This window comes from Triturus cristatus, chromosome 7 (genome assembly GCF_964204655.1).
Source record: "Triturus cristatus chromosome 7, aTriCri1.1, whole genome shotgun sequence".
Classification (NCBI taxonomy): domain Eukaryota; kingdom Metazoa; phylum Chordata; class Amphibia; order Caudata; family Salamandridae; genus Triturus; species Triturus cristatus.
Window position 1 is genome coordinate 1,622,391,097 of NC_140590.1, and position 20,097 is coordinate 1,622,411,193.

The 20,097-nt window shown below is 48.7% G+C and overlaps 1 protein-coding gene across 2 annotated transcripts in view; it reads left to right on the forward strand.

The window, feature by feature from the left end:
* Positions 1–20,097, forward strand: part of SNPH (syntaphilin) — a 193,352-nt gene that overhangs the window by 70,073 nt on the left and 103,182 nt on the right. For both annotated transcript variants that reach the window (XM_085619572.1, XM_085619573.1), the window contains exon 2: positions 6,439–6,526. In XM_085619572.1, the coding sequence (XP_085475698.1) occupies positions 6,439–6,526 (88 nt within the window). The remainder of the gene's footprint in view (positions 1–6,438; positions 6,527–20,097) is intronic.

Below are 20,097 nucleotides of genomic sequence, written 5' to 3' on the forward strand. Positions count from 1 at the left end.
ATTGGTGGCCGCCCGTATTGGGCCCCATCCCCCCCCCTAAAAACGTGGTGAAAAACCTAGGTGTCTGGGTGGACGCCTCTCTTAACTTTCAGACCCACACTAAGAAATTGGCTGCTACTTGTGTGGGCCTGCTGAGGAGCCTTCATCCGATTCTTGGCTTTTTGACCACTGTACGCGCCAACTGATAGTCCAGTCTACCATTTTGGCTCGACTGGACTACGCCAATGTCCTATTCTTAGGCATTAATAAAGCTGAGATGGCGCGGCTACAACGGATACAAAACTCTGCTGCCAGGGCCGTTGTAGGCCTCCCCCGCAGATGCTCTGCAAGAAACACCATCCAGAAACTTCACTGGTTGCGTATGGAAGCCCGAGTTCAATTTAAGGCTCTCACTACTGTTTTTAAAATTCTTAAAACTGACTGTCCCGGACTCTTACGTCCACTCTTAGAGCCTTACATCCCCCAGCGTGCTCTACGCTCCTCGGGTCAACATCTGGTTGTAACTCCCCGCATAAGACTAAGCAGAATAGGTGGCCGTTCTTTCAGAGTTTTGGGGGCAAGGCTCTGGAACTCCCTGCCTCCCCACATTCGCTCCATGACCAACCTGCTGGCCTTTCGTAAAGCGATTAAAACTCTTTTATTCTCCCCATCATAATCTTCATTAGTCCTTCTTTTTCCTCCCCCTCCCCTCAGGTTACTGTTATGGTTCAGCGCCGGGACGCCTCGTTGCTGGGGCAGCTGTTCGCGCTTAATAAAATATAATAACATAACATAACATATGACAAATACCCTGGGATATCCTTACCACTCAGCCAGCATAAAACCCCTGTGTAGGCCCTTCTGTTCAATATGTAGGCCTCTTTGTTAAATTGATCATAGTTCTGCCATTTTACTGTATAGCAGGCTGAAAGCAGGTCTGACCCAAATCATATCCAGCTCCTCTTTCTGTGAGGCCTCCTGCTCCAAACTAAGAGCCCCCACCCTACCTGTTTGCCAAGTGCACTAGCGCAAAGTTCAACATCCCCCTGTTCTTTCGACATGCAGCAGACTGCTTTCTGGGCTGGTACATATTTTAAGGAAGTGGCCACCGCAGATGTGTCAAGCTAAAGAACACAGGAGATTTATACCTGTATATATAGAATTCCCGTACAATATCCATATTTCTGCTTGCATATGCAACTTACGACAAGCGATTGGCCTGAGAAACTGACCTTTTCACCTAGTTTACGGTCAGCATTAAGTGGGTAAATGACGAGATGTCTGGTGAAAAATTGCAGACAAAGCTTTTTGGGGTAACCTGACGTAGGTAGAAGTGGCGTGAGATGATGCCTCTCATAGCCTAAAAATGATATAAAAGGGGAGCCCACACAGTCATCGGCGGACTACCTCGCTGTCTGTATGTAGGTAACAGGCTTCCGTAGCTAGAGTCAGACATTACCCGTCTTGGCATCAGCTTGGGCACACTGATGTCAGACACCCAATTATCCCCGCGGGGGCTGGAGCAGACATGTGCTGTGGGGTGGTGTTTGTTTCTTGAGTTTACGACTTCCGAAAACACGAGCAGATGTGGAGTGTCTCTGGGTGCAGCGCTGCAGGGTCGTCGCACGAGGATGGCCGAGAGGCAGAAGGCTGGCGGGTTGTGCCCTCGAATGGCAAAATAGACAAAGGACTAGAGGGGTAAGCGCAGAAGGAATAACAGGACTAGATATTTTATAACACTCAATACTTCCGCGTACTATGTGTAGTGTGCTTTTGTTTTCACTTGGTCGCTCAGACGAAGGAACTGAGGCACCAGGATAATGTTCCCAGGATCACACAAATTTGGGAATATGGTCAAATGTTCGCTTTTTCCTAGCCCGCATCCAATTACAGACTCTTGAGCAACAAATAATAAACGTCTCCAAAAATGTGCTCGAACATTCCTGCTTGCCGCAAGCACGGTCCCAAGGGAGAAAAGCTGGAAAATGGAGCCGGAGAAAGGAAATGAGAGGGCGGCGATACAGCTGAACACAGCGGCATTTTCGGATTGGGGGGCGTGTTTTTCTTTCTCTCCTCTTCCCATTGGCTGGAATGTTTACATTCCAGAGGAGAGAAAGAAAGTAAAAAACACGCCCCCGAATCTGAAAAAGACGGGGCTTAAATGGACAGATGCCCCTCTCCTCCAATGGCTGGCCTCTGTTTAGGAAGCCAGCCAATGGAGAAGAGGGACGGGTTCAAGCCCCGTACTAGAAAACGTTAAATCTCGCGAGCGAGACTGCGCAAGCGCAGCCTTCGCTAGCCGAGACCTAAAAAACAAGAAGGGAGGATGAAAGGCCTGTGTTTAGCAAAACCCAGTATTAAAGGAACAAGCAGTTAAATGATGAAAACAAAATGAAGTAGGATAGAAGGATAATGGATTGGGAAGGGATGAAATGACAAGAATGTTGTGGGAAGAACGATAGAGGAAAGAGAAGAGAGACAGTGGAAAGGATGGGAGTTTAAGGTGGAGGAGGATGTAACGAGCAACGGAATGGGAAGGGTAATAAAGAAAATGGGACTGGAATGAACTGAGATGGATTACTTGTCCAAATATAGTTTAAATAGATAGTTTTAGGTTTTTTTTTCCCCCGAACTAAGATCCCCAAAGATGTCATTTCTCCGGACAATGAGATCCACAGGAGAGACACCACTCTGGAGAATGACTCAAGTCCAAGAGTGTCTTCGTTTCTCAAGTCTCTTTTTTGCCGCCGGAAATATGTAAAGAGAATGCAGGCCATCTTAAATTTGAATCTTGCCTCTCTGGTGAATCATTGTAGTTTTTTCAGAATGAGAGTGACGTGATCAATTTGTTTTTGCTTGACACAAGCCTGTTTGTGCAGTCTACAATCTCTGTGGGAATCTAAGTGTGTGTACAAAAACGCAGACGTCTGATAGTTGAAGTAAGGATTTTTGATTTTCTTTAATAATTTAAGCCATTCTGGATAGTTTCACAGTACGTTCAGTGTGAGATACCATGGTTAAGTGAGGGTTTGAGCTATTAACCCAATGTTTTTACTTTGGGATCAAGGAAAGCCTTGAAGCTAGATATGTGACAATTTTTTTAGAATGAAGGTATCATGAAATGTAGAAACTTTTAAGTAGAGCTGGGTACCAACAAAATATACAGTCTACTGCTCCATCTGTTTTCTTCATCAGAACTCTGACTAGTTATTCATACAAACTAAATAGCATTAGACCCAGAGTGGATCCCTCCGGGGACACCACGCAAGAATGAATTAGGCTAAGAGATTGTGTTGTCCATCCTCACTAATTGTTTGCAGTTTGCTAGAAAAGAAGTGAGACAGATCTGCTTCTTTAACACTGAGTCAGTTGTCAAGGATATAATTGGGCCTTTCTTAATTTGTTATTATCAGTAGGGTCAAAGACTAATGATAAATCTAGCAAGAAAAGACACAGACATCATCTTTGTCAAGCATGTAGTGCAATGCTTAATTTGAGCAGGTCTTGCAGGTGGCACCCACGGGCAGTCATTTTTTAGGACTGGCACTTATTACCCTCATCAGACTTTCATCCAGAGTGAGAGAGAGAGAAACAACTCGGGGAGGAAAGAAAGAGTAAGTGGGTGACAGAAAAAAGGGAGATATCGGGGATAAAGAAGAACGTGCAATAGTGAGATAAAGGGGCAGGGAGTGCCAGGTGGTGGAAGAAAGGCATGAGATTGAACCAAGATTATGCAACCTTTGTATTTGGCACCTCTGATGTTTGTAGCGCCGGCTGTGGGCTTCTGGGCAAAACTTTGGGCCTCTGCACTTTTTTGCTTTTGCTGTTTCAATGCTACAGGCTTCCAACATTTCGAGCTCCTTTCTTTCAAATAAATGATCATCAGAAAACAATGGATTGTATTATCCTGATGTTACTTTTTTATGTGGCCTTTTTAGTAATAGACGTTCGCAGGTCATTGTTGTAGCTGATGAATTATTTATTTATGTTGTTCCTTCTTGTGGTCTTCGAAATAATTTAATGTTTGTGCTCTCCATGATCTCGCTCTTCTCAACATGGAGTCTATTGTTGATAGTAGCTTTTGCCATATCCCTTGTCGCAGGCATCATTCTCTTCACAATCCAGTAAAAAAAAGTCTATGCTCAGCTCTTGTGTCCCTAAGGCATCATCGGGCTCAGCCTCAATTTGATTGTCCTTCCTTACCTCCTTGCAGCCTTTCCCAGGATTTAGTGAGCCTTTGTTGAGGTGGTAGGCGCATATTTGGTTATCAATAATGGCACCATACATGATGTCTTCTTGATTGACAAATATGCCATCAACATATTCACTGATGAAGGTGCTGTAGCTGGCCGAATAGTCTTCCGAGGTGATCGTTGAGGATGGCACTGGCGATGAAGCAGAGGACAAAGTCGCCTTCATCCACAATGTTGTTGTTCACTGTATACTTAGTGACAACCCGGTTTTCTGAAGCTTGGGTGAGCTCTGTGGCCTTTGCACTTTTATCCCCAGGTTTCTTGAGCTCCACTTTTCCTCTTGCTGCTTTGGGAGGGTGGAGCGGTGTAGGTATATAGCACACTGATTTTTTATTTCTCTATGTCTTTGCAGAGAAAGTCTTGAAAAGTTCACACACTAGAGGAATGTAATTAGGATGCAGGCATTAAGTACGTTGCTTGAGATGGACATTGACAAACATCTTTTTAGCCCCACATCTCTGGCTGGGACTAATCAGTGATTTTCACATGCCAGGCATTTCAAATGTGGGGGAAATTCAACAGATAAAGAGATGCAAGTAACTTTCCCCTGGTCCAACACTTGGAGATGGGGTAGAACGCGAACCTCTGGGCCTTGTAACTGGAAACAATCGGAAAATGGCTGCAACTGGGGATGGTAAGAGAAATGAGAGGAAAAAACAGCTCCTGGTGTGAAAGAAAGGATTCAAAATATCCCTGATCTATAAATGCATGTTGTTGAGTCATGTTCCCAGTTTTGAGAGGCTTGTGCTATAGATATTCTTCAGAAAGAGCAGACCTCTGGAAAGTTCTCTTTTACGTGCCATGCTGTAGAAAATAAATTGTGAGCTGGGGAGGTGCGTGAAGCCAGTGGAACTTACAGCTTCTCCACCTTTTTCACTCTCTGCTGAGTCATAGAATGAGGTGGATAAGCTGTATATAATACAGTGTTATATAAATGCATTTAGTCACTCCCGTTTTTACCATCTTCTGATGATTCCCAGTCTGAAGACGAGCAGGTGAATCTAAGAACGCTCCAGGCCTTGAGAAACAATGAGATCAAGCAGTGTCCTGCCAGCTGAAAGTTCTCTTGCACCAAAAAGGAAAAAGCGCATAATGCGCAAAACTTTTAACATGGATGATGGCGAGTACCAGCTGGTGCAGGGGTCATGTGATGGAGACTGTGCACCTAGATACAAACAAAATACCTAGGAGCTCTAAGGAGGCTGGAAAAGAAAGTGCATGATCTATCGAGCCGATTAGCTAGCGGAGCATAGCAATCAGCAGGGATCAAATCAGACACATGTTAGACAGTACGGTAAGAAGAAAAAGTATCAAACAACTCTCTGCCTTTAGCAGAGGAACAGAAGGGGTGGGGAATGTAATATATTTTACCTCAAGGTTGGTAGGTGAACATTAGTGTGCGCATTTGAATCTCCAGATAGGTTCTCCTTGCGGGGTAAATTGGCTTTGGTGATAAAAATATAACGGTTTCATTGGGTGTGTGTGAGTGTTTTCTAAACTCGAACCCAAGTAATAGTCCTTGGAGGCCATTCTCACTTTCTGAATAGTTTGCGTGCCAAAGCGGGAGCTGTCTGACTTTGTAATCTAGGAGACAAGTTGCAGGATGAAACTGGCTGGTGACACATATGAAAAGAGTTTGGGAAACTGCGGTAAGTAATGGTTGAGTAGTGAGAAGAAATTGGTTCTTCCTGAAATGTAGTACATCACACCATCCAGGGAGGAGTGTTGATTAGATTTTGAGATGGCCTTAACATCACAGAGGTTTCTGTAAAAAATGAGACAAAGAAACATAATGAACACCAAGGAGAGATCGATTAGGGAATGTCACTCTGGGCTTGTGTGGGAGGAGGTTCAAAATTATGCTAATAACCAAATAGAAGAGTAACAAAAATCCCTTACATGACTTTATGTGCAACTAGGGCATTTTCCACAATGGAGAGAGGGTTCTGCAATAACGTCTACCTTTGATTGTTCGAATAACAAACCCTTACATAGACGAAAGTAAGTTTGAAGGAGTTTGTGATTTAATAGTAGTCTAAGACATTACTAACGAGCCTGTAACTTGCTTAATAATGAGTGAAGATTTCTGGTCTGGTGGTAAGAGGAGGTTGTCCACACAGTAGGGTTTGTGACTGAGAATAGATTAGTTAATCAAGTAATATAGGTGTTCTTTCCTATCCAATCCCTTTGTTTCTTCTCCTTCTAGACCTTCAACCTGCTGGTGCCGGAAACCAGCATCTTCACGGTGTAATGTCACTGCCCGGAAGTCGAAGGCCTTCCACTGGATCCCGAAGGTAAGCTCAGAGATTGATTTGGGAAGGGGACAGTCTTGTACCTGACGTGTGGCTGAGCTGGAGGAGTTTTATTGAGGAGTATGAGTGGAGGCATCTTTTTGCATTTATTTTGGTGAGAGTTTATATCAAACCTATGCCATAGCTCAAGGGCCAGGCGGCTAATGACCCTGTCCTTGTATTGGGCTGGGCTGAAAAAGAGCCTTGTGCTTTTCTCCACCTGTGGGACAAAAGTATGTGCCTTTTTGCAGTTTTTCCTCTTTTGCAAGGGTGCACATGTGTTCATGTGATAGTAGCAGCTGATCATTTATTTCTTATTTATTTTTCACAAGACTTTGTGTAATTAGAGGCATGTCACTTTCAGAGTTCTTGTTACAGATTTTATATATCCTCTAATATTAGTAAAAACTCATATATTATAGCTCCCTGCAGGACATTGTGCGTGTTCGTAAATATCCAGCGCTTAATTTGTAAAAAAAAAAAAAATACAATTGTGCCAGGGCTCTCGTCAGGAGGCCACTTCAGCTTGCACAACCTATTGCCCCTCCCTTCACTGCCAAGGATGGAACCAATACAACTACTAAATGTCATACTCCTACGAGTGTGACAGTTCAGACTATTCCAGGCCTCCAAAGCTATAAGAATGTCTTGGGTGGCAGATATTAGCCATTTTAATGGATATTGAATTAAAAAAAGAACTGTTGTTGTACTCATCTTTAAATTACACAAACAGTGCCACCATGTGGCAGACTGCCACAGGTTCTGGTGTCGACAATTAATTGCCGGTGCCGTTCACCAAAAACAACCGTCTCAAATTAAGCACTGTGGATATCCCTCCATTACAGGAAAGTGGGAATGCGAAAATGTGGAGAGCAGTGGTAAAGGTGTGTGGATACACACTGACCTGTTCTGGCAGTTCGAATCTAGGCCAAATCTAAGGTGATTACTTAAATTGGTGTTCAATCACTGAATGTTAAATGATGCCCACTTTAGCAAATCTTCTGTTCAAATAGTGGATTTTGATAAGGCACTCCTCCAAAAAACATTATTTTTTTTTATTTAACTTGTGACAAGTACCATTACTGTGGCAATGAGAAATGTGAATAAAAATATTGGAGCATATGTGCTGGGATTGGAAATGGCAGTGGGGCGAACAGAAGGGAGAGTGTGCTCTCTAGAACAATCTTTGACAATATCTGTGACAGAGGTGAAGGACCTGTACAACAACTCTGTGACAGAGGGGAAGCAACCTGCACCAGCAGCCATACTAAAACTTGAAGCACCGAGTGAAACATTAGTGGATCAGAGGAGAGAGGCCAGCATAACGATGCCAGGATTTCCAGAAGAGCCGCCTCCGCCTTTCCTACTGTACAGAGAAAGTGCTTTGAGATCTGCTACAGACCCCAGATGATAGTGTCTCAGTGATGTAGAATATTTACAGACTTCTGTTGAGGCGGCAAGAAACTGCATCTAATGTGGGGGCACAGTGATGGTAGTGATGCAATCACAGGACCACAGGGAACAAACAGATTTTGAGAGAAGCAATACAGTAGAAAAGAGTGCATGCACCTGACCATATCCTGTTGCTGTAACTCAACTTGAGTGCTGAAACGCTGGCAAGGAATAGAGAATTGATGGCCATCACGGAGGAAATGGTAAAAAAAAAAGGTCTATTGGCATCAGTGAGTTTTCTGACTAAACTGAAGGTAAAGCGTGGTGGGAAGGAATATGTGTTCGTTCAAGGGGTCTCAGCAAGGGCATTCTTGGATGGGTTGCATATGGACACAGGACGAGGCGGGGTTATAGAGACTGCACTCAAGGGGACTTCCTCCTTCACTTAAGGGGGCCTTCTTCCTTTCCTCAAGGAGCTCCTGTTGTAGCATATACATTTTCATTATACTACGAGTCTCCCTGGACATTGTAAGTAGGATTTAAATCATAATTGTGTCCGCTTTTGAGGTTCCATGATAGTATTGAAAAGGTTTTGATGTACTTCCTGTTAATTAAATGAATATCTGGAATAAAGAGATTTAAACCATAAAACGTATTTCCCCCGGCATGGCATACACTGGGATTCTCTCCTATCACCTCTTCTATTTAGCATGACCCATTGACTGAGATAATTGCAGTTCTTGGTCTGTGGTGTCAGATGTATGTTGATGATACCCAGATGTTCTTGTATGTGTGTGAGAAATTCAGTGATGCTAATCATTAAGCAACATGCCTCATGTCCATAAGAGCATGCATGACTATTAACTATGTCGAAAAGCAAGAAACTGAAATCCTGCTCTGGGGCTCATTTTCATGTGCAGAGCTGATATTGGATTGGTCAATGGCTGCGGCGTGTTACTCTGATGCAGAGCTTGGGGTTATTTTGACTCTAATCTTTCTTGTGCACCATATATTCTTGCCATTACTAAGATGGCTGATTTTCAGCTACGTTATGCATCTAGAATCTGCACATTATTGGGCATACATATAGGATTTCTCTAATCCTGGCCATTGTATTTTCTAGAATGTTTTATCGCTTCACAGTTTATCTTTAATATTTCACAGCATCTCACGATTACTTTTCAGGCAATTGAAATTAAATGTAATGAAAAACAATTTACAGTGCACTAGAATATCCAGAGGCTACTTACTTTTGTGGCTTCGGACAAGGCATTATTCTGTCGCACATCAAGCAGGGAACCCGGTAGTTTTGTGGGATAGGCCATGGTGCCCCCCACAGCCAAGGTTAGCATGCCTGTCAGACAAACCCTCATGCCCACCCTTCAGTCCCACCCGCCATGCCTCTGTAGTATATCCTTACAGGGTCACTACCGTCTGATGAGAGGCAGAATCCACCGATTCTGCCTGGGTTGACAAGCGATCACATCGGACAACTGTGTCCTGCAGATCATCCGTAGAGGTTATGCCTTGCCCTTCCTTTCTTACCCACTGCACCTCCCACCATCAATCCTGCAACTGATTCGGACCATCTCCATTTTGAGGCTGAAAATGCTAGCCCTTTTGGTTAAAGGGACTGTCGACAGGTTGCTATGTCCAAGACGTAGGGCATGGTTGTTATTACTGCTACTTGCTGGTGCCAAAGAACGACATGGGTCTCCGGGCTATTCTAGATCTGCACCATCTCAATGCCTCCCTCCTGGAGGACAAGTTAAAAATGCTCAGCCCGGCACAGGTCTTGTCTGCTCTTGAGACTGGATGGTGGCGTTGAATCTGCCGGACGCTGATTTCCATATTGCTGTCCTGCTGGCCCATCGGCGCTACCTGTGGTTCATGGTAGGAGAGGAGCATTTTCAGTTTGCTGTACTCCTCTTTGGCCTCATCAGTGCATCGAGTGTTCATGAAGTGATGGTCTAGTGGCACCACAGCTTTGAAGGTCAGGAGTGCCAGTCTTCCTCTACCTTGATAACTGGCTGTTGAAGTCTGGATCGCCCCAGGCTGTCATCAATCACCTCCAGACTATGGTGAACATCCTGTCATCTATGGGTTCACTATCAACGTGCCAAAGTCACACCTGACTCCTTCTCAGACATTGTCCTTTTTCAGAGCCATTCTGTACATGGGTTTGTTTTGTTCCTTTCACCCGGGAAAGAGAGTCAAGTACATTCAGGCTATGATCCGGAGCTTGCAGCCTCGGTTCTTCATTTCAGTGGAGTAAACTCTGAGGCAGCTGGGACTGATGACATCCTGCTGGTTGAGCATGCCAGGTGGCATATGCAGGCTCTGCAATGAGATCTGAAGCCCCAGTTGGCCCAACATCAAGGTGACCTCTCTGGCCATGTTCCGATCTCGGAGGAGATTGCAAAAGATCTGCAGTGGTGGACACTGGATCGTGATTGGGTCAGAGGGAGACCCCTCTCCCTTCCCCACCCAGACTCACAGTGGTGACCGGTATGGCGCTTCAGAGGTTGGGCGGCCACCTAGGAGAAGCAGAGATCAGAGGCCTCAGGTCTACAGCAGAGTCCGGACTCCAAATCAATCTTCCGGAGCTGAAGGACATCCACTTGGCGCTGAAAGTCTTCCTGCTGTCCATCAAGAGGAGGCTTGTACAGGTGGTCTCAGACAACACCGACACCATGTAGGGTTGCACCAAACATGGACCCTGTGGCAGGAGGCCTTGCACCTCTGGAAATGGCTGGACTACCAAGGTATCTTCCTGGTGATTAACTACCTGGCGGTCTCCCTAAATGCTAGGAAACACAAAACCAACCGTCTGTGTCTAGTGGCTCATGAGTGGCAGTTACACCCTTCTGCGAATGAGGAGAACCTTGGCTAGATCCATTCACCACAACCGAGAACGCGCAATGTCAGCACTTCTGCTCGTTGGAGTTTCCAAGACGTCTCTCGCTCTGAGACATGTTTTGCTTTGAGTGAAACTCTGGACTCCTGTATGACTTTTTGCCAATACCACTTCTGCCTGAGTTCTCAAGAAGATCAGGACCTACCGTGCCCAAGTCTTCCTGGTGGCTCCGGATAGGGCACGGAAAATTTGTTATTATAGTATCCACAACTCCTGGGCTTGAGCATATGTCCTCCGATCAGGATGCCCCTCCAGGAGGACCTGTTCTCACACCAACAGGGCAGATTTCTGCACCCGGGCCTTCACAACCCCAATCTTCATACATGGAGATTGAGCGGCAACAGCTAAACATCTTTTTCCAGAGGTGGTTGACGTCATCTTGGCAGACAGGCATCCCTCCCCGAAAACTGTATGTAGGAGAGTAGGGTCTGCTTTCTATGTTCACCCCCACTTTTTGCTTTTGCTTCACTGGTTTTGGACTTAGATGTGGCTGTGGGCCTGCTAATCAGACCCACAGCCCAGCTGTTCTCTCTCTAAAATCATACTATGTACTTTAGGTACATAACCCAATTGGTAAGGATCACCTTCTAGGGCCCTGTACAATGTACCTTAGGTACCCAGGGCATAGGTGTACCCTAGGCCTACCAGGGGCTGCAGCATGTATTATGCCACCCCTGGCTGGCCTTCCATTATGACACAACTGGCTGATCACTCAGCTGGGGCAAGGTCGTGTAATCACCCTTTGCTTAGGTGTAGTATTCCTATACCTACATTATATATAGACAGATGGGTAACCTATCAGTCACTCCTATGGCAGGCCTTAACAATCCTGAAGGCAGAGTGCTTGGTAACATGTGAGATGGTGCTCTAGCATGAGCTGAGCCTGTCTGCAGCTTTCGGAACCATGTCCTTATAGCTGTTCTATGATATCGCCTACCATATACTCTTAAAGTGCCTTATAATACTCGCGGTTATGGTAACTATGGTTTGGCTTTATCAAAACATGTCGTGTAAAGTGTCTAACACTTTAGAATACTACCCCCAAACCATTTCTGGCGATGAGGATAGTAATCCTCCCTTCTAGAGGGAGAAGACATGTTGAAGACCTACTACCCGGTTAAAGTTAACCAGAGCCCCAGCATCACAAAATGGATGCTGCTGCCACAGACACAAGTCTGACCTCCTGCTGCTGGAAGTCCTTCCAGCGAGGGAGGCTTGGACAATAGGTTTCCTGCCGTGGGAGGTGCTAGCACCACCCTAGACAGGACTTGATGTATTGGGGCAGGGAGGGATGAATGAAACGAGACACTGCCTGGGGCACACAAGGTGTCCCATGCATAGTCCAGTTCAAACCGGTGCTGGGGCACTCCAGCCCCAGTCCTGGCGCGAAACTGGACAAAGGGAAGGGGGTGCAACCACCCCCCTCCCTGGTCCCACCCATGGGAGGGACCTAGCAGGTAACCCAGCCCCCCAGATTAGTATAAGAGTGGGAGCTGAGTCCCTAGGACTTTGGATTATCCTGATAACTAAAACTTGAACAGAAACTCTGGACCTTCGACATTCGACCACGGAAGAAGACTGAAGAATCTCCCTTGTGGCCAAGGAGTGGCCACCCAGTGCAAACAGGCACCATCACGCGACCTGCCGTTTGCTTTGTTCAACGTTCTACGAGGAACCGACTGCAGAGCCCGACCAGCGCCTTGACTTCCAGACTTCTCCGACCCTGATCCACATCCACAGCAAAGCTGAGATCCGTGGAGGCGACGAGAGACGTGGGACCGGCTACCTGGGAAAATTGGCTACTTGCTTCCAGCGCAGCTTCTGAGGCATCCTCGAAGTTGTGCTCTGGGGATTGAGAAGCCCCAACCCGAGCACCATCTGCACCGAAGATCAGCGCTCCACACTCCACGAGTTCTGCGTGGGGCCCTTCTGCATTTTCCTGCTCGACGCGTCTGTCCGGTTGCTTGCCCGTTGGCTAGTAGCCTTTGTGACGACGAACCTTTAACTTTCCACCGCTGGTTACGCTTCTCCAGACTGGCCCTTGCTTCCCTGTGAAAGAGAAGCACCTCAGGACTTCCTGGTCTGCATCAGAAGCGAATCCTTTATTCTGAGTGGGTTGCGCTTGCCAAGGCTTGTTGTGTCCCAACTCAACATCGACGCCGCCGACAGCAAGAGCCCTCGTGGGACAGCTCGCCTCCTGGTTCTGGTCGTCCTCGACGCCTCCTGGTACCCGTGGCTGCTGCGACAAGCTTCACCTCTTCACCTGCATCTTCACCACATCGCCTGGTTCCTTCCCGGCTCCTGGCTGGTGACCTAGACTCTGTCCCCTCTGCTTGCAGGTATCCTCCTTCTTGATTCCATCCTTGGAATCCACCGGACACTCTTCACTGACTGCCTGTCAGCATCTTTCTTCAGGCATCCATAGGAGTCGATGACGAAACCCGACGCAAGTTCACACCTATGCACCCGCAGCCCGTGGGCTAGGTAACTTGAGTACTCCGGTGCTCACAAGGGTATTGACTATCCTAGTGTCTAGTTTCCACGTCTCTAACTCCTAGTTCCTTCCGAAGTGTCCTAAAACTCTTAATTTCTAAATTACTATTTCTATCGACTTTAACGCATTACACGTGAGTGTTTCCACTCTGCACCCGAATCCAGTGGGCCTCCCACTGCCTAGCAACTGATAGGATAGTGTAGCCCCAGCGATGGCCTAGGCCTAACCTGTGTTCGTGACAGTGGTTCTTTTACCACTTACTTAGTATATGGTTTGCGTGGCCCCTAGGGCCTAACTGTATTACTTACCTGTGTGACTTATGTATGCTTAAATAAGACTGTGCTGTACTTACCTCGAATCTCATAAAGAGTGCTGAGGGTATTTTGACTAGAATAAATACATTATATTTTTATAATATATCTGTTGTGGTGTCCTTTCATTTGGTATTCAAGGGGTTGCAAATGGTATAACAGCTGGCTTCACATGCCATACAGAATTTAGCCTAAGACTGCTCTTGTCCATGCTACCACTAGGATAGCTGGTCTATAAGGTTGACTTTACAACCAATCACCATAAGGGTTGTTTGGACTGATACAAGGTGTACACTAGAACTAGTGACATCATATATCAGGCCAACTTCTCACACTGTATACCCCTGTGGTTGGAACAAGTGTATGGTCTGGTGTGGCACTTTCCAAGTTGACGCCCTCCAGGCTAAACTCTGTTTTATTATTTGTTCTGTCTCTCATCCAGCAAGGCCTTGCTCTGGGCGCCGTTAAGGGTTATCATTCAGTTCTCTTGCCCTTCATATGATTGCCTGATCACACCTCTTTGTTTAAATCATTAGTTATGGTGCGATTTTTGAAAGGCCTACAACCTGTTTCCCTCTTCTCAGTTCGTGATGCCCCAATAGGACCTCCAACTTGCCCTTACTTATTTAATGTTTACTTCAAACGAGCCGCTCCACAGCTCCCCTTTGCTGCTTCTCACCTCCTACATGGTGTTCCTGATTGCCATCACCTCTGCACGGTGTGTGATTGAGCTGCAGGCTCTGTGTTCATTCACTATACATCACCTTCTTCTCCAATAAGCTAGTTTTCCGAACTAGAGCCTCCTTTCTGCCAAAAGTTGTGACCCCGTACCACTCCAGTCAAACCATCACCCTGCCGCCCTTCTATGGTCGGCCTCACCCTCTAGGTAGAGAGACTATCTAGCCACAGACTCCTCACTGACCCTCCCATCCTCCCCGTGCTGTGATTGTACTTTACTCATTAATAAGACCCCAAGTTTAGGAATTTGTGCACTGGTCTATCAGTTTGTTTTTGGGGCTCTGCGTCTGGGAGTCTGGAAAGTCTTGAAAGCAACTGATGTCAGCATGCAGGGGTGGCGCCTATATAGACCGCGCCTGTTGCTTCCAGAGCAGAACGGTGTCAGTGCGGAGCCGCACGTTGCCACTGTCTAGCACATAGAAGTACTAAGGAAAAGTTTTCAGATCCAGTCTGACACATCAGGAATATTCAAAAGTTGAGAAATCTGCAGCTACATGTAGACTTTACCTCAAAGAGCATTACCTAAGGTAAGTAACTTGTTCTTTAATGTAGTTGAGATGCTACAGTAAAGTGTTTTACGACGTCTTCCCTTTCTAATTGCCCATTTCTAATTTCTGTTTAATGCCAGGTTCCTCTAAACTTTCATGAAGGGCATTCAAAATTCTTACTTATCCACGATTTTGAACTGTCTGATCTGATTTGCATGATCCTTTGGTATATTTCACAGTGTGTAGTGGATTGAGACCATTCTTCAACCATAGTTGCAGGTGTATCTCAAATTTTGCTATTTCAGTGTTGTGCATAGAACCTATGACTAGATCCATCATTTATAAAGCTGGATTGTTGCTGAATCTGCCTACTCTTAAATTGAAGTGGCCTGTTGCCATTACACGTTTTGCCTGTATTTGTAGCCTTAATTTGAGGGTAAAGATTAAATAAAGGAACGCCTCATGTCTTGGAACTCTCATCTATCATGGCCAGAATGAATAACTAACTATTGATAATTGTGGGTGGCCTATTGAGAATAACTGCCTACTGTGTCTGTAATTCAGTGCATACCAGCCCACATGTTTTTAATTGCATAGCTGAAAGAAACACGTTAGTTAGATTCCTCACCTTAGAATATGCCCAGGCTGGATCCGGAAAGACTTTTCGTCAGCAATACCCTTGCGCGTCGCTAGGCGTCGTCTGCGGCTCCGTGTCCGTCGTCGGCGTCGTGATCACCGGTATGACGTCGTCGGAGTACTTGGACGCCGCCCTCGCGCGCTGTAGTCAGTTCTTCTTTTTTCCGCGCCAGTAAGCGCCGATCCGGGAAGAGCATACCCTTTTAGTCACTTTTTGACTAAACTTTTTTGAACTCTTTTGGTTCTATTCTTGTCGACATCGACTCTGGTGCCGGTAGGGATGCCTGGCTTTAAGGCTTGTGACTCCTGTCACCGACCGATGTCGGTCATGGACTACCACCGCCGGTGCCTCTATTGCCTTGGAACCGACCACAACGCCGAATCGTGCCTCGACTGGCAGTTGGCTCCACGCCGCTCAAGGTCCCGGTCGAGGGACCGGTCGCGGAGCCGCAGCCACCACCGCTCGTCGGGGTCCAAGTGTTCGAAATCAGGTAAGTCGAAGCACAGCAAGAAGTCGAAGAAGCGACATCGCTCTTCTGACTCCTCTCGCCGGTCACACGACTCGGCTGAGGGTTCGGCTAGCACCACCCGCGCGGCTCCGACGGAGCCGCAGGGGTCTCGTCCGTCCCCATACCCTCCGGTCCCTGGGACTGATGCGACTCCGGCGTAGGAACCTGGCTCCGCCGTCGACACCTGCTGGCGTGCCTTTGGGCCCCGCAGGCTCGACTGGGAGGCCTAGCGAGCCGGCGGCTCCGGCCCCGGCGCCAGTCGACTCCGGTCCCGACGCCGCAGGTCCCCGGGGGATCCAGGCCTGGGTCCCAGTCGGCGCCGGTCGACTTCACGACCCCTCGGCTGGCGCTGACTCCTCCAGTGCCACCCCCAGCGCCGCCCCCTGACGACGCCGTTCCCCAGTTTAGTCCCGGTCCGGACCCGGCGTCGGAGCGGCACCGTCCGGCGCCGCACCCGACGCCGATGGGTGGCAATTTAATCTTCCGCCCGGCTCCGATCATTTCACCTGTATACCAGGAATCGGATGACGGTGACGACTGGGAGGGGTCTGAGGAGCCTCTGGCCCAGCAGGGCCAGTTATCTCAGGACTGGGCAGACGAGCTGGGGGATGCCAGTGGTCTTGACACCTCCCCTGACACTGGCTTTATCTCTCCTCCGACCGTGGCTTCAGAGGAGGGTGCTGCATTTTCTGTGGTGCTGCGCAAGGCGGCCGAAGCCTTGGGCTAGAACTGCCTGCTGTGGCCATGAGGACGAACCTCCTCACCGAAGTGCTTCAACCGATGGCAGTCGCCTTTTTGGCGACAAAGCAGATAGTCCGCTGAAGCGCTTTAGGGACTCCAGGGCTACGGCCAAGTCCTTGGGCCTTTCGGCCCCGCGCCCGCAAACTTCCGCTTTTCGTCCCTTTCGTGGCCAAGGAAGGGGCGCCCCTCACGTCCGACTAGCCACAGGCCGCGGAACCAACCTCCACGCGGACGTGGATTCCGCCGAGGCGGTACAGGGGGACAACGTGCTGGTCCGTCCACATCTACCCCAGCAGCATCCGCCTCAAAGCCCTCCTAGTCCGAGCTTTCAGGCCCATTTCACGCCAGTGGGAGGCAGAGTTCACCATCACCTGCTCCACTGGCGCACCATCACATCGGACAGGTGGGGGCTGCAAATCGTCCGAAAGGGCTACTCCCTCCCCTTCGAGGTGACCCCTCCAGCCATGCCACCGCAGTGCCACCGAATTTCGGAGGATCACTTGCAACTTCTGTAGGAGGAAGTTATGGCCCTCTTGGCCAAGGGGGCCATCGAGTGCGTTCCTGGTCCAGAAGTAGGTCGTGGTTGTTATTCCCACTACTTCCTGGTTCCCAAGAAGGGCAAAGGGGGCCCTATCTTGGACCTCAGGAGCGTCAACGCCTTCCTCTGGAAGGAGAAGTTCAAGATGCTCACCTTAGCTCGGGTTCTGGCTGCCCTAGACCCTGGAGACTGGATGGTAGCGTTGGACTTGCAGGACGCTTATTTCCACATCCCCGTCCTGCCGGCCCACCGGCGTTACCTGCGGTTCACGGTGGGCCAAGAGCATTTTCAGTTTACCGTGCTCCCCTTCGGCCTCACCAGTGCCCCTCGGGTGTTCACGAAAGTGATGGCAGTGGTCGCAGCTCATCTGCGCAGATTAGGGGTTCCAGTCTTCCCCTATCTAGACGACTGGTTGTTGAAGGCGGACTCTTCCCAGGCAGTCGTCTCCCACCTCCAGACTACGGCCGACCTCTTGCATTTGCTGGGGTTCTCCATCAATGTGCTGAAGTCGCACCTGAGTCCCTCCCAGAAGCTCCGCTTCATCGGAGCGGTTCTGGACTCGGCGCAGTTCCGGGCCTATCCTCTGGAACAGCGGGTCCAGGATATTCAGGCTCTGATTCCCATCTTTCGGCCTCTATCCCGGGCTTCGGTCAGGTTGGTGTTGCGGCTTCTGGGTCTGATGGCCTCCTGCATCCTGTTGGTGCATCACGCCAGATGACGAATGTGGGCTCTGCTGTGGGAACTGAAGTTTCAGTGGGCCTAGCATCGGGGCAACCTGTCCGACCACGTCCTGATCTCGGAGGGCACTGCGAGACAGTTGCAGTGGTGGCTCACGGACCGCGATTGGGTCAGTGGCAGATCCCTCTCCCTACCCCAACCGGAGCACGTGGTAGTGACTGGTGCGTCCCTCCTGGGATGGGGGGCCACATGGGAGAGGCGGAGATCAGAGGACTCTGGTCTTCGGCGGAGGCCCGGCTCCATATCAACCTTCTGGAGCTGAGGGCGATCCGACTTGCACTGAAGGCATTCCTTCCCTCTGTCCGGGGAAGTGTAGTGCAGGTGTTCACGGACAACACCACCACCATGTGGTATTGCAACAAACAAGGCGGGGTGGGGTCGTGGACCCTTTGTCAGGAGGCTCTGCGCCTCTGGACATGGCTGGAACATCAGGGCATCACCCTGGTGGTTCAACATCTGGCGTGCTCTCTGAACGCCAGGGCAGACGAACTCAGCCGCCGGTGCATGATGGATCACGAATGGCGTCTAAACTCGGACGTTGCGCAAGGCCTCTTTCGGCAATGGGGAGAGCCTTGGTTAGATCTATTTGCCACCGAAGAGAACGCGCAATGTCAGCAGTTCTGTGCATTGGAGTTTCCAAGGCAGCACTCGCTCTGGGACGCCTTTCGTCGCGAGTGGAGTTGCGGTCTGTTGTACGCCTTTCCGCCTATACCCCTTCTGCCCAGAGTGCTGAAGAAGATCAGGCGCGACTGGGCCCAAGTCATCTTGGTGGCTCCGGATTGGGCACGAAGATACTGGTATCCCGAGCTACTCAGTCTGTCGATCGATCCCCCGATACGACTGCCTCTTCAGGAGGACCTTCTGTCGCAGCAGCAGGGGACGGTCCTTCACCCGAACCTGTCCAGCCTCCACCTCCATGTGTGGAGATTGAGCGGCGGCAGTTAATGCCATTTGACTTGCCTCCTGAAGTCTGTAATGTTATTCTGGCAGCCAGGCGTCCCTCCACAAAATCGGTATACGCCTGCAGGTGGAACAAATTTGTGGCATGGTGCACAGCAAAGGCTGTGAATCCCCTTTCCACCCCTCTTTCTGAGGTTCTCCTCTTTCTTCTTTCCTTGGCCCAGCAGGGCTCTGCTCTGGGCACACTCAAGGGTTATCTTTCAGCTATTTCTGCTTTCTTACGGCTTCCTGATCAGCCTTCTCTTTTCAAATCCCCTGTTGTAAATAGATTCTTAAAAGGCATTACTCACACGTTTCCTCCTGTCCCTTTCATAATGCCTCAGTGGGATTTGAACCTTGTTTTGACCTTTCTGATGTGTGCTCCCTTTGAACCACTTCATAATTGTCTCCTTCGCCTTCTCACTCTTAAGACTGATTTCCTGGTTGCCATCACCTCTGCTAGACGGGTGAGTGAGCTCCAGGCTCTCTCTTCTAAGCCTCCTTTTCTTTCTGTCCATCCGGACAAAGTTGTTCTCAGGACTCGTCCTTCCTTTCCCCCTAAAGTTGTAACTGCCTTTCACATCGGACAGTCTGTTACTCTGCCCACCTTCTTTCCGCCTCCGCATCCTTCGAAAGAGGAAGAGAGGCTCCACCGTCTGGACCCAAAGAGGGCGCTGTCTTTCTATCTGGACCGCACCAAACAGTTCCGGGTGGACGACCAACTCTTTGTTGGCTATGTGGGCGCTAAGAAGGGGCGGGCGGTGCACAAACGAACCATCTCTCGTGGGTCGTTTTGTGTATCAAGGCCTGTTACTCCTTAGCTAAAAAGGAACCTCCTGTAGAACTGAGGGCCCATTCCACTCGGGCCACAGCGGCGACCACTGCCCTGGGCTGGGGAGTCCCCTTGCAGGACATCTGTCAGGCAGCAACGTGGGCCTCGCGGCACACATTTGCCAAACACTATTGCCTGGACAGCCAAGTCCGGAGAGACGGCTTCTTTGGCCGTTATGTTCTCCAGGACTTTCTGGTGTGAACTTGGTTCGCAGGCCCACCACCGGGGTTGGTATTGCTGGGGTATATATTCTAAGGTGAGGAATCTAACGTGTTTCTTTCAGATGAACAAGTACTTACCT